The 16123-nt window shown below is 34.0% G+C and overlaps 1 protein-coding gene across 2 annotated transcripts in view; it reads left to right on the plus strand.

Moving 5' to 3' along the window:
• Positions 1–16123, plus strand: part of LOC135130698 (LIM domain transcription factor LMO4.1) — a 330823-nt gene that overhangs the window by 275111 nt on the left and 39589 nt on the right. Inside the window, exons 6-7 of one of the 2 annotated variants that reach the window (XR_010280834.1) lie at positions 4119–4444; positions 4696–4772. Coding sequence is in view for 1 of the 2 variants with exons in the window: in XM_064058137.1 (XP_063914207.1) it covers positions 4119–4416 (298 nt within the window). In the remaining variant the exon portion in view is untranslated. The remainder of the gene's footprint in view (positions 1–4118; positions 4445–4695; positions 4773–16123) is intronic. The other variant, XM_064058137.1, reaches the window with a different exon arrangement.

Here is a 16123-nt window from a genome sequence, read left to right on the forward strand (position 1 = left end):
CAGTCATGATATTAATTTCAAATAATTATTTATGTAGTCTGTCGGAAGATCATTTCTTAAGTTTCCTTGAAGACGCGTTGTACAACATTCTAGACGACAGCATAGTCTGTCCTAAGTTGTTCACCTTCTAGTTGTGTTTCTAGTAGTCAAGAAAGAATTTCAGAAAAGTTTTGGTGCTAGGAACACACCAAGCTGTGTAGAAGCTATTAGAATATATACAAACTGGCGCCTTGGTATAGCAACACTGTTCTGAATATGTTTGTTTTTATTGGCAAGTGAAGGCACTTTGCACTACAATGAACACATACTATTTTAATCTGCTATGCATTGTTTTATTGTAACAGTATTCGGGTGAGTGGTATAATTAAATTCCATTATTTTTAAAGGTCAAATTCCACGCCACGCTGTATGGCACACCAACCAAGTGAAGGTCGTTTAGGTCAAAGTACGCAGAGCAGTGTTACACTAGAATCCTGATACATTCTTCTAAGGACCTGCCACGTGGTATACCATGGAATTTACAATTTTGGTTCATTGTCTACAATATTTCTAAAATATGTAATAGAATGTATTAAAAAATTCTTCTTTTCAAATATTCAGTTTTCTGTACTCATGTATGAGACACTCTCATCTTGAAACTAAACGGCTGAATGGTTATGTGGAAGTTACTTGTTAAAAACGAAAGACTGAATCTTTTGTCTTTTGCTTTCAAAAATCATTGTGGAGGATTTAATTCTAATTGAGGTTATTCGGTATTTTAATTCAGAGATATTTCCTTATAAAAGTGTTAACAAAAAAATTATAGTCGTTTTAATCAATTTTATTTTCAAAATTTGAGTTAACAACCGTAGAATTATATTTTCTCTACATTTACATGTAAACATTCGTTATTATGACAAACTATTAAAATAGAGTGAAATACAATAATAATTGGGAATGACTATTTTCACAGCTACCGCATTCTCAACTGTTCATAACCTCCAACGTTTCTTCACCAATTGTCAAATTTTATATGTATTTTAGGAATGTTCTGCAGATGGTAAAATGCTAATCAAAATTTGTCTGATTATCTCCACCAGTAATGTAATGACATCATCTCAAAATTTTGTCCTTAAACCTTATCCATTAGCGTACTCCTGTGTTTGTAGTTTATGAATTCGCATTAATTTTAGAGTTGTTCGATCTCGATCCGGCATTTTCATTTTATTTTGGTTGTTTTGTTCTTTGGTTTTACATATTATCTTCATTTTTGTTTTCGTGTCACAATCTTGAATCCTTTTGTCGACTTATCATTATAAATTCTATAAATACATTTACATTCCAGCATTTCTTTTTTGTAATTTGACGTCGCCTCGCTCTTAAACTAGTAACGTTTTTAACAAAATCTGGCTTTTTCTTCTGGTAGTTGTTAGCAAAACATTTTCAACCTTCCCTTTAATGCATCAGATGAGGTCACCCGAAATTCAATTAAATAGTGGGCACACAAAAGGAATTGGTTGTTGGTAGCGTCAGGTAATTTTCTTTTCCTCGTCGTAGAATTTGTCAGAATGTCAACATTTTCCTCCGTACGACCAATTTTTCTGATATTATTTTTCCACTAGTAAGATTGGATAAAACTACATTATTTTTCTTGTATCGTTTCTTCAAGATGCTCCTTATACCAAAACTGACTATGTTAATGTTAACTCATACTACACCGGGTATGTAGGTGCCCAGTTCATTTAGAAACGCTTTACTGAACCTTGAACATATTCATCTGCCACACTTGAACTTTTATTTAAAATCTTTCAAGGGAAAAATGGTTCTAAGTTACTTATTTATGTTTTCAACGTAGATAAATGCCATAAATTTACTGCATACACCAACCATACCCTTGCGACAACAAATCAAAAACTGTAAACAGACATGATGTAGCCATACCGCGATAGGAATTTTCTTAATGCTTGTCGTTTATGTTTTAATCAAGTGTTCTGTAAAGTAGCTGGATTTGCTCGGATTAATCTAATTACCAAATCTGATGCGTGTCTGACGCTTATTCGTCAAACAGGAAACAAACGAAACGCTGTAATGAAACAAATTTTCTTATTACTAGTAGTACTTCATTCAGTAGGTATATACGGAGATTTTGTTTATGCGATTTTGGTAACTTTGGTAAGATTGGCACTGATGCCATTTCGTCAAAAAACAGCAAGTATTTACGCTCGAAAATAAATATTGTGTGATTTACCGTTTTCCGCACGACCCACTTCGTTTCGTGGAACGCTACCTGTGCGCCATCTAGTCTGCAAAGTTAGAAGTACCGTACACAAGTTGAAAGTTCAGAGGTTATCTGAGGCATCGATGTAAAATTTCTTATGCCTTTTTACTCAAATAAGTAAAAATGACGCAAGTCACCTTTAAGGTGTCCAAATTTACACAGCCACCCGATTAGTTGTAAAGAACATCATCGTTTCCGTTTAAAAAAAAGATGAACTGTGCCATCGAACAGCGTGAGATTCTTGGATCATCCCTTGCAATCAATCCACCTTTCCGTTCGCGGTATAATCTAATTAACGGCGCAACTAATAATTTTCTCAGTACAACGTGACTATAATTGGATTCGTTAATCAGAAAGTGCCCGCGGATAATCGCGGTATTTTCCACAATATAAGATACTCCTAATTAAAGCGAGTCTGATCGAGCAAAGGGCGAAAGCAGCGTAGACGAAAAGGACGGAAGACTACTATTACGTTGATATTAGACTTACTTTACAATTACTATTATCTTAATTAAGATCAAGTAGAAAAAGTTGGTAATGTAAAAAACGGTTTACTGCGGCTTTAATTTAATATAGTATTTAATGGGCACAGCAGATTTTTTATTATTACATAAAATAAATCTCTGTTGAGGCTTAGCAGTTCTCTGAAATCGCGTGATCTCGAAGCTGCTTCCAGTTTTTTAGTAATTGGTTAAACTTTTATCATTACGGGTAAATGTGATTTCTGTATCAATTAGGCTCGAGCAAGTCGCAAAAACGTTACACGACCGTTTTAACCGTCATTATCGGATTTCTTAGAGAATGTCTAACCGCTGCCTGCGAGGAATTTATAAACAAATTAAAAAGAATTAAAAGCGGTCCACACTTGTTTGCTTAATTCTAAAATTGTGGAAGCGTTTATCGAGTAATAAACTAATAAATTTTACTTTTACAAGTAAACTATCTGTTTAAAGAAATACCCAAACCATTATTATCACTCAAATGGGGTAGTTTTTTGTTGGTGCCGCATTTTTTGCTTGTATCTGTACCTATTGTAGTGCAGGTCATCATTGGTATTGAATAATTTTAACAAATCTGTAATACTGTTTTCCCGGCGCCTCCACCAATTGTTGGTATTCGTTTTCATTAGTACCGACTAAATATTCCTTCAGTTCCCTGAGGTTCTTTTTTACTTTTGGATAGCTTAATGGTTTATTCTTTTTAAATCTTAAAAAATAGCTTATAACATTACTCGTGACAGTACTCCTAGTTGTATTTAGAGACACTTATTAGTTCACTTTTATACAATTTTTTTAATAAGCAAGAGATGATAGACTCTCTTAACTTTATTAAGAAATATGTTACAGAACTATTGTTGACTATAAGATCGTTTTTGTTATCGCATGTTAGCAAGAACTTGAAAAATGATGTCACATTATATTTTTGTAATTTAACTTGAATCAATAGTTGTAGTTTTTTTTTTGTTTTGTTTTCAAAATCTTCCACAAAATTGTTGCGCTCTCGTTTGCGTACTAGACGGTCTTTCTGTGTATTGAACAAAGACAAACAGCAATTCGTATCCATAAACAAATCATCATACATTATCATTAACTGCAAAGTCATCCACCGTAATGATTTGTTAACAAATTATAACAAGTTGACAAACGTCTGTAAATGACCTGATTCCGAGTAACTCCACCCTTTTAACGTAATTAGTTTTTCGGTGATCTATTTCCCCGATTGGAAAATATTTTCAAGTTCCCGTATACTGATTTTAGTTTCGTTACGCGATTAACTGGTCAGTAACCTATGTTAGAGTAATTTCCTCCTTCACTGTCGACTATAGAAATTTAATGTTACCGTATTCTTAATGGTCCCGCAGGTTATTTGGAAACTCAGGAGCGTGTTCAGCGTGCGGCCAAATGATTCCAGCTAGTGAATTTGTCATGAGATCAGGAGGACCATCGCCTCAACAACCTGGAGCGCCCCCTCACGTTTTCCACCTCAAATGTTTTGTGTGTAGCAAGTGTGGCGCCCCCCTAGTACAAGGTGATCGCTACTACATGCTATCAGGAAGTCTCGTTTGTGAACAAGACTGGCACAAGTTACTTAAAAGTTCGGCCGCCACACCTACGGTTCGCAAAGGGAAAGTGGGAAGGCCTCGTCGGAGCCGCGACTGAATAGAGCCGTACATTCACGCTGTCCCAGGTAAATACTGGATTTACAATTGTAGTTAGCTGCGAACAGGGTGATCATTTGGATCAGACGTGCTGCTTCCATTGGCGAAATATTTTGCAGTGCGCTTCACAATGGTTTGAACTGGGACGACAGAGCAGTGGCGTCCGTTGTACAAGTTATTTGAAATCAAACACGGACAACTTCTTGAATGTTCAAGAATGATTATTGTCGTCTAGAAAACCGACTTACGTTTTGTAGTGATATTGTGAATTGTCTTTCAGCACTTGATGATTGATGACTGTCATTTCACATGAGACGCCAATGGTCATAGTTCCCAGTTAACAGAAAATGACCCGTGGTGAGTTAATTGATGTAAAATATTTAGTATAGTGATTCTATTTCCGAAAATGCTCTGCAATGAGTGACACGCCCAGATTTAAATGATCACACTGCAGTAGACAGTAGATGTATGAGGCATTGGGTAAATTAAAGTATAGTTCGCGTATTGTTGATAAATGCGCACCCAATACGTAGAAATACGTTTTTTTTTAATAATTATCGTGTTTAAAGTATGAGTCTGTGATGGAAAATAATATACTCCGAATAAATATAAAAATACATATAATTATTTTTTTTTATTTTGTATTTAATTCAAATGCGATTCAAATTTTCAATCAAAAGTTTTTCCTTTTTAAAAAAATAAAATGTTATTATTGAGAAGTTGGTTATTTTCATAAATTAGTAAGTATTGGCAGAGATTTATTTGTAAAATAAATTTCAACCATTTTTATGAAATATTGTCAGGTTTAACTTTCCAAAAAAAAAAGAAGAAAATAATTATTATTTATATGCTTTGCACAACAGTATGACAGCCAAAAAAGAATTGGTCCAAGGTTATTTCGAGAGAACTTCCCTCGTCCCTGAAGTACAATAGCCGTCTTGAACACATACTTCAAATCAAGTTGTTTTTGGAACTAAATAAGCTTTCAGTTGACTTCTTTCACTTTTTTTTTGCAAAAGTTGGCATAAAGTATGAGTCTGATACTTTTCTAATACACACGGAAGCCCTTTCTGTGATATGAGTACGTAGTACAAAGAAAAAACTGCAAAATAAAAGCATTAATTGATGTTATCTTTTAACAGTAATATTTTCTGGGCAGGTTTTTGAGTAAGTCCATTTAAAAATCTTAAAAATGAAATATCTTGGCCGACACGCAGGTATATGATGAATTTCTGTCGATTACATTATAAATTCAGTGTGTGGTGGTGATGGGGTGGGCCGTTTTTATTTTACTTAATTTTCGCTTGAGCAAATTTTAAATTAATTCTGTATAAACGTAAATAGCCCCATTTCCGTCGATTAACAATGTTCTGCTTCGGGCGGGCAATTCTGCAAGTTTTCCCGAGTAGAAATGAGTCTGAAAGCTCTTTAAAGCGCTTGCTTCCATTTGATATTTAAATGCGTTTAAAGTATTGTTTTATGTTATAAATTTAATGCTGCGGAGTAATTATCGATGGTTTCAGGAAGATTACGTTTTAAAACATCCATTAATGGGCTTTATGAAATGTTCTAATTAAAGCAATATCTTGTCTGAGTGCTGGTCCAACCGCCGCGAGGGTTATAATCCCTCGAAATTTGCGTTTTGTTTTCTGTCACGACTGGAAATAATCTGTCATTCGTAGTCGATTGCGTAAATTAACCGAATATTGAATTAATTGGACGCCTTGGGGGTGAAGGAGATAGAGAGGGGAATGTTTTCAATTACAGGTGTTCCAAAAATTTTATGGTTGAAGTTGGTTGTGCATCTTCGAACGTATGTCGCTCTAGTATCCAAGCGTAATTTTAATTTAATGTTGTAATAAGGCATTAAGCTTGGACACGCATGTTTTAAGACGAAGGCTACTCTAAATGGATTTATTACTGACAGTTTAACTCGTGTAAAAATCTCATAAGCAGCGACTCGTTTTATTACTTGACAGCGAATAAACTTGCTCAGAGTTTGTATCTGCCTCGTTAAAAGTGCAATTTGGTCCGGATAAAAATGCATCTCATAAATTAGCTGTAGAGTATACCCATTACAATTATGAAGAGTGCCAACTGTTCCGGAAAGCGCATTTTTTCCCAGTATTATTATTTTAGAAGTTGTAAAGACGCAAGTTGTTCAGTTTACAAAAAAAGTGTGTTTGTTCATCATAAAAATTTGACCAGAAAGTGGAATTACTTTAGACACTTCGAAACCCCTACAACACAGTTGTCAACTATACAAATTCAACAGATGCGGTGAAGTTTTACCAAATATGTTTACAGGATACGAAGATTTTAAAGACTCTAACTACCTACGTTTTTTTTTTATATACATAGATCATACTTTTGGTTTTTGGTTTGTTTAACGTATGTGTGCTGGGCACCACTGTTGGAAGTGTCACGAAAATTTTGATGTGTGCATTATTTGAGGTTATATCAGAATGTGGTGTTCACAGATTGAAATAGCATTAATGTGATGTTGAAAGTTTGTTGACAGTATGCAGGATCGCCATAACTACAACAAAGGAAGGAAGGACACAGATATAATTCTGTTCCATTTGTGACATATATTATAAGATTCAGTCACATTATAACCAATAACATTGACATGCTGTCAGAACCGTCCACATATACAAATGCGGGAAATGTGAAGAAAAAACAAAACGGATGACTAAAAATAGCATAAGACGAAAGCAAATCAAGTTTATTATCGGTAACACTACACAGGAATGAAAACTGTGTAATAATAGACACGACAGTCGATAAACAGTAAACACTTTTAATTAAAACGAACATGACACACGAAAACGTATCTAAGATATGCAGAAAAAGTTGATTACTTCAGAAATATCATAAATCCAACGTAATTAAAGGACACGCCAGTTGGCAGTTCCAAATGATTTTATAATTAAAGGCGTAAGAATAACTTTGGCCCAAATAGTTATGACAGAGGTAATAATGACGTAGGGACGAACTAGTTTTTTTTCTGTTCGATTTAATTAAGGTTTGTTACAGTTAAGCTTAATATATATACTTTGATTTTTTGTGTTGAGGGTGTATATATCACTAATATTGAAAATATTCTAATATTAAAAATATTCTAATATTTAAAAAAAGAACATTATCCAAGTTTAGATCTTCTAAAAGAACAGTATAAAGATTTTAGTGCTATAATGTCAGTAAAAGGTTTAGGGTTCCTCATTACAAATCCTAAGACCTTAAGAGATGTTTCGATTACAGTAAATTGATGTTCCTTAAAGCTAAGTTTATTATCAAAAATTATGCCGAAGTCTTTAAGAGACTCACAAGACATAACAAGATTGTTTATGGTGTAGTTGTGAAGAAGTGTAGTAACTGATTTCTAGTGAATGGAATAATACTACATCATGCTATATTTAACCGCAGTCCATATATCATTTTACAATATTATTCATATTTTTGTAATAGTTCAGTCATGGTGTCATTGAGTAGGTCTGTATAATTGCATATAGTTCAAATCTAGAGTTGGTAATGACACAGGTTGTAAATCGAACAAGAGTGGTCCTAAATTAGATTCCTGGGGTACACCTGACAGTTGAATATAATTTTGAGATCTATAACCATTACATACTGTTAGTTTTTTGTCTACTAGATAAGATTGGAATAGAGCAATAAGAGAGATTTAGAAAAACAAAAATGGTGAAGTTTTGAAAGAAGGTGATGAATAATCCGAACGAAAACTTTATAAGTTTTTAAATTTTTTAACTTTTGGAGTGCACAAATCATTAGATTGAGTAGTATTCGAGGTATTAAAAGTTATTGCAGTATTTCCATAAGAAGTTTGCCAGGTATAGCTGTTTGATATTTTTTGTCCCTAATGAGTTTCCAAAAGTTTTTATGATCAGAAGAAAAACTAGACTGGATTTCGGAAAGCTATTCTTTATAGTCTCTCTTAATTAACTCTTGAAGCTGAATGAATTTTTGATGATGGAAAGCACTTCTTGTTTTTTTAAACTTGCGGAAAGAGTGGTTTTTCTGTTTAATTTTCTGCTTTAATTCAGGAATTAAGTAGTTTCGTTTGATTTACATTATTTAAAGTATAAATGGATGATCAATCAGGAGATCACAATTCCGAATATAATTGAGTAAAATTCGCTGTTCGAAAGTTGTAATTTTACTGTCAGGTGAGAACACTTTGTATTATACGTATTTATATGTTACACTTGATATATGTTTCTTTTAGAGGTTAAGCGTGTGTGCTACGAGCACTCAAGAATGATAGTATACCCAAACATAATTTTTGTTCTAAAAGGTGAAATTGTCAAAAGCATCATCAAAAGTTGGCATGGAATATAAAATCCATAAAGAACTGTGGTATGTAAATAAATAAATAAATAAAAATAGACGTTAATGGTACTATATGAACAAAGCCCTAAAAATCGAAAAAATTGGCATTTCTCTCTTTTGTAAAATTAGGAATGTAATCATTAAATATTAATATTATCACTTCCCGACCATAAGCTAAGGCAGTATTGTAGTGGAGTCCATCTAATTTTTATTAGACAGTCTCCGATGCTATCTGACCGATGGTTGCCAAATTTTATATGTATGTTAGGAATATCGTATAGATGGGTGTCGAAGTTTGTATAAATGAATAAAGACCAGCGAACAGTAAGATAAATGTATATTGATAGTGACAAGTGTTAGGATAAATAAGAATGATAAGAATAGAATATTATGTGACCGTGCGGTCGAGATAGTTGAATGTTAGTTACGAATTGAGAATTGTGAATTGAATGTGTATGAATGAGTTAAGAATTAAGAATGAATGCTACCCTGTGTTCCAAGGTGGGGGTGGCTCTGGCTCCCACCCTTACGGGTGGGGATGGGTGAAACAGGTCCCCGCCAGAGGCTCTAACATACCCCCCGCCTTGAAACAATTACATTGTTTTAAGACCAAAAATAAACTATATGGAATATTAGAATGATAAATACAAATGAAATTACATGAATGGGATGGATATTGTTACAGAAAGCAATGAACATGAAGAAACGCATTAAACTTAAAAAAAAAAGATATTTAAGACAAATTACATTGGTACAATATCAGCGAATACACAATATTTACAATAAACCTAAAAGTAAATTTACAACAATTATAATGTACCAAATCAATGAATAATACGACGAGTGAACAATATGGGGAATGAATATAACAATGGTACAAATATGAATACATAGAACATAGCAAAATAAATCAATAATGAGATGTATATAACAAATTGACAAGATGTATGCAATATGGTTAAATATAATGATAATGCATGCGATTGCGAAATTATCTTTTGCACTTCACCGACACTACACACACCACCACTTCCTTTCCAAAATGATGTTGGAGGGCCGCGTCCTAACCGCCACTGTAGACGCGGAAATTTCTCCTCCTTCACGAGGACCCATTTTGCCATTCCTGGAACGTTGGAAGATGGCCTTTGCCACCCTAACCTGCCTTTCAGTGTGGTCAAATATTCGAGGTACCACGACTTCCAGAAGTGTTGATGGTAAGCGTGGATGAGATGCCAAGGGATGGCCGGTTGATGGGAACGACGGCGTGGTCTTTTCCTGAGAGACCCGTTGATGGCTGGCCGAAAGAGGCATTGGCCAGGTATAAATGCGACCAAATTATTGCGGTCGCTGGACAGAGGCTTCGAAAGGCGCGAATTCAGGACGGCTTTAACTCTGACAATGAGCGCATACACGCCCTCGCCCTCAAGATGGTTTTTACCAGTAATTTCGTTATAACTCCGGCGATTCATATTTAAACTCTTTGAACTAAGATTGGAACGGTCAACAACCTCACAAAGTTTATTGGAAGAAATGTGGGGATTTAGAATACAATTGTGTGACAGGTAAACGGAATTATTTGAGGAATTTTCCATAAGTACCTTCAGGTGTACAAGGTCTAGGTACTTCCTTTGAGAGACAATAAAACCCTCGTTACGTTTATGATTATGCCCCTCTGCTAACAATAGCAGTTGGAGAGCGAGTTCTGGGGAATTTCCTAATTTAGGTAGATTTTCGAAATAAGGGACTGTGGAATGCCCCAACTTCCTCTCGACTGATAATAGCCACTTTGGATGCATTTGTGTAAACCGCGGCTGATTTTCCGAAAAGGGGTGTTTGACCATGAAATAGCCATCGGGTGAATGGCCTGTGGTAGTATACTGAAAAGAGGTTGCACAAAGATCGCTTTTAAACCCTCTGCTTAATGACCTACTTCCGGTTTTGACGGTTTCAGCTTCCAAGAACCGAGAAATAATTTGGGCTGAACTAATTTTGTGATGATGGGAAGTATTATTTTTTAAATATGCAAAACTGCCGCTAAGAATCAACCCCAGCGCGGTATTTTGAAGCACCGGTGGGTTTTTACTGAAATGACTTGTTATTTTGGGTTTAGCATTTTCGGAATGTTTTTTCTTGTCGAGTATTGCTACGTTTAACGTATTGTCTTTAATATTCGAGTCTACGGATTTACATAAATATTGAGATCTACATTCAAATTGGTTACAGACTAACAATGAGTCACAGTTTTTCGAATTAACTGTAGGATTTTTTATTTTGTCTAGTGCGGTAAATGACTCTGCATTAGAAGTTTTATCTAAATTAATTTGAGATACGCCTTCGGAGTTGTAACAATCATTAAAAAGATGATTTTTATTTTCATTGGGTATTGAATTTGGAAATTTGGGACAATTCGGTATTATAATAGGAGTTTTTGAATCAACGGAATCCGGAGGGGATTTTTTACCAATAGTGAACCGCAATTTACGTAGAGCATTGAAATGGGTTTTGTGAATTTTGATGGGTTCTCCATTTCTTAATTTGTGTACCTTTAAAGGCTTTAAATTTTGACAAGTTTTTTCCAGATCCGTGGTGGCTACGTTAGTGTTTATCTTACATGAATTCGAGAAAGTACACAATGGATTAGTTTTTTCAATGAGAACATTATATAATTCGGATATTTTTTGAATATAATTTAGCACGTCTCTGATATTATAAATTATAGGTTTGATCGTTTCCGTGTTACTCGTGTCATTCGGGACTACCATTGTTTCGGATTTTTGCTGAACTACAAGCATTTGTAATTCTGAATAAATTCGCTGTACGTCTTCATATCGACGCTTTAAGTGGCCTCTTTTTTGATGATTTGCAACATTTGATATAAAATTAGAATGTGAATCTATTTCGCTGAGAAGAATTGAAAATTTAACAAAAGTATTGTCTTGGATTACCACCATCTTGAGTACGAGAATAATGTATTACACCAATCAAACAGAATTAAAGCCTACCTGGAATCCTGGATTCCTGGATAGAATTATCTTGGCTGACGCTGAATGATACTTGAGGATTTTGCACAGCACTCGCGGTCGTCACCGATAGTTGAACACTGCGCGGATGATTTCTGTGTGATGTTTTGATAACTATTTTGCTGAATTCCAGCCGATGAATGATATGTTGAGAATTACACTTATCACTACCACTGTTATTCTGTCGCTAATCCGGCTCGAAGGACCATGTCGAAGTTTGTATAAATGAATAAAGACCAGCGAACAGTAAGATAAATGTATATTGATAGTGACAAGTGTTAGGATAAATAAGAATGATAAGAATAGAATATTATGTGACCGTGCGGTCGAGATAGTTGAATGTTAGTTACGAATTGAGAATTGTGAATTGAATGTGTATGAATGAGTTAAGAATTAAGAATGAATGCTACCCTGTGTTCCAAGGTGGGGGTGGCTCTGGCTCCCACCCTTACGGGTGGGGATGGGTGAAACAGGTCCCCGCCAGAGGCTCTAACAATGGGAAAACGCTAACCAGTAATTTGATGACGTCACAACAAAATTTGTTTTCGCTAATTGTAAATTTTATAAGACATCCTGCTTCCTGTACGTAGTATGGTTTATGAACCCGCCTCGAGTTTGTTCATTATTATAATTTAATTGTTTAATCCTACTTATTCTTTAGACACATAACACGAAGCTTTGCAAGCGTTCCCAAAAGTAATTTTTATAATTCGTTTTGTAAATGCCTTTAAAAAATCATTAAACTTTTAAATTTGCGGTTTTGTGAAATGTGCAAACCAGAATATGTTTTCTTTTTCACGCAAATCTTTTATTCAACTCAAAAAATAAATATATCACAATGTCCTTCAGGCTACACTATTACAAAAACAACTGTACTTCTAACTTGGAATTTAATCAGCACGAAGTTTTAAGGGTTACTTTATAAATTATTGCATCAAATAGTATATATTTAAAATTAAGAAATAACAAAATTGACAATAAATTTGTTACATATTAGGTCTTCATTTATTAACTCCAACTCTTCTCTTGGACGGTCTCTAGTTTCACAACTGTGGGAAAAGATCGACGCACCAGTCCGTAATCCCTTGAAATTTGCGTTCTGTTTTCAGTCACGACTGGAAATAATCTGTCATTCGTAGTCGATTGCGTAAATTAACCGAATATTGAATTAATTGGCCGCCTTCGGGGCGCAGAGAGAGAGGGAGATTGTTTTAATACAATCATGGACGGCGCCGTATTGTTTCGGTTCGCGGTAATATTCAGCAAACACGAAAATGTCGCATTAGGATGAATTACTATACCGATACGTTAACTGACTGTGTAATGACCTTCAGATAAACCGAGCGAAAAGTGTAATAAATTTAGGCCGGCTTACACAATTTGTTAATATTACATTTGACGCACACGAAGCGCTGCCGCACGCGAACGCCACCGAACAACCCGCACTGTCCATTCTGAGATTACAACTTCTCGCTGCGTACTTTTTGCACTTTTTGCCCTAGAGGAAATTTGTTTTATTAGCGGCCAGAGATTGCCAGTCTAATTAAATCGATTATCTAACCAACTTGAAAGTGTTTAAAATTTTCGATAAATAAAAATGTACAAGAGAGTATTTGTAGTCTTTGTTGCTAAGCAGGCAAATAAAGTTCGTTATTTGGTGGATATACGAAATTCGGAATTTTGATGGGGATTGGGAATTTTACAGGTTGTTAGCTTTAATATTATTTTAAGATTTGTTAGAATAAATTAAGTTCCAAGCGTGTATTTTTGATTGATAAATATAATTGATAACACGAATTTTTTGAGCAAACTTTGTGCTGTTAGTCACGAATTCTTGTAAAAGAATTATATCTAATGAATTTCATTATCTTGAAGTAAATTTGGGACACATATTGTTTTTAACAAAGAATAAGTTTGTCATTAGTGTGGAGACAACTATATGGGTCTTTGGTTTAATTAGCATTAATAATAATGACCATTAACGACTTCACCCTTAGAATTAAAATAGTGGAAAGTGTTCTCAGACGTACGTGATGAAAAGAACAATTTACCGGAGGAGAGATGTTCATTTATGGGAGTAAATGAGTAAAACTAAAACACGCAAGAAAGTAAAACTATTGAAATCCACCAGTCCTAAATTTTTATCAGTAGTTTTTAATCTTTAGATGCTAGAAATAGTTTGCAGTTATTATTTTATCCTTAAAGATGCATATACCGTATGTTCGAAAAAAGCCCAGGCGCATACCTGTTTTATTTTTTCGATTACAACATTGTGTGATAATAAATCGTCTTAAATATACTACGATCTAGTTTAACAAATTAATGTTTAACGTTTGTTCGTTTTTGTCCTACGACATTCAACTTTCTTTTTAGATAACACCCAATATATTTTTTGGAGATTTTTTTTAATTCATTAGATGCACCTTGAGTCACTTAAATAGGTTTAAGACAAAAGTGGTACCAGGTCACGAACGGATGACGTTTGTTGTAGAATGTACACATAAGCTGTTAAAATGCGACTGTCGGCTGGTATAATTCCAAACCGAATAGGGAATGGAAAACGAAATCGTTCATAAATTTCACAAAAGGGTCACCAGTAGATTAAAAAAAAACACCTCTAACTGGAATACACAGAAGGCCAAGACCTAAATATTCACAATATTCAATATAGTTGTGTCTAGAAGGTTTGTTTACGTTAGTTGCTACCTAACGACCTCAAATTAATGATTACTGTCTGTTAACTGCAAAGAGATTTTATACTAAGAAAATAATTTTACATTTTACCTAAAATGTCTGTTTTTGACAATGAATTCATTTTAAGTGTAGTTTTCAAAATGCTACCTTTGTGTCCAAATTGCATTTAAATACTGATCAATATTTAACGTGTGATTTATAATTATAAATCATAGCCTAAACCAATATTATTATCATTCATGGTTATTTTTAGTAATTAATAGTTTTTTAAGAAACTGTTCGCAAAATACTATCGTACATTCGACATTACATTCTTTGTAACTATAGATCATACTTTACATAATTTTGGCAAGTACAGTTTTGATTATGAAATTTAGAATTGCAGAAAATTAATACGTTACGAGTGTGAAATATTTCGCTTCTTCAGGATTGTTCACTTACGGCAAAGAAAAAAATAAGTATCTCTAAACAAAACGAAATATTTAACTTGAGGAATGAGCAAGTTGTTTTGGGTGTTTGTGACAACACTTGATGGTTATTCAGTATCATAGATGTTAAGTTTATTTCGTGGCAAAATTAAATTTAAACCAATCTTGTGCAATATTTTATGATAATATGGTTTCGCAAATGAGATTCCAGCTAAGTTGAATTGATTTTTATTTCCCGAGCGTAAGTTAAACAAGCGTTGCTAAGGGTCCATCCTGTGAACGGATAATTTCGTGTTTTCTGGATGTTTCATAACCAATCCCTAGAATATAAATCAGTCTCCCGTTTTCATCTTATGTCGAGTTTATTATACCAATATAATCTGCGAAACTACTGGACTGATGTATTTTAAGAATATCGTTTATACGTTAAAACGCTAACCAAAGATCATCTGATCATCCCCACCATTTTATGCATTAATGTGCTGCTACACAGGTGGTTTATGAATCCGCCTTATTTTATCTTAAGTGATAAACCGTTATATGTATATACTGACCGGTAAAAAAACGCTACCCTGAAATATTTGGAACACCATTTCAAAAATTATTAATTTAACTAGTGATTATTTATTAAAGAACCATTCACTGTTGACACACGATGTACAAATTAGCTAAAAAAGAGATATATAAATGCAGAATCAAATTTATTGGAGGAAAGTAACAGAAAGAGTGCAATATTTCAGGGTGGCCAGTTTTTTTGTCAGTCAGTGTATATTGCATACCAAATGTTTAGTGGTGGAACCTTTTTCTAATTCTTTAAAAATATATTTCAGTCAGTTTATATGAAACTTAATTAATAGATACACATCTTAGAATTTGGTCTAAGGCCCCTGAAGTTGAATCATATCTAATTTTCTTTATTTGGATTGTTAAGCTATAGATAAAGAAGCATGCCATGCGTATATTTCAAGTTCGTTTTTATACCGAAACTTAATCATGTCGTCATCAAGTTTTAGAAAGGGCATATGTATCAATTTGGATAGATAGATAATAATAGCAGTAATAATTTATCCCCAACATTTCGTTTGTTTGATCAAAAAAATCAATTCATTCGTCAATTTTTTTTAAGTCAATCTGTATAAGCAATTTAAAAAATATGAATTCATGTGTGGTTTACATGTAAAGTAATCATATTTTGTACATTTTAGATATGTTTTAT

This window comes from Zophobas morio, unplaced genomic scaffold (assembly GCF_036711695.1).
Source record: "Zophobas morio isolate AGI-343-1 ecotype UQ-CSIRO unplaced genomic scaffold, CSIRO_AGI_Zmor_V1 ptg000017l, whole genome shotgun sequence".
Taxonomy (NCBI): Eukaryota; Metazoa; Arthropoda; class Insecta; order Coleoptera; family Tenebrionidae; genus Zophobas; species Zophobas morio.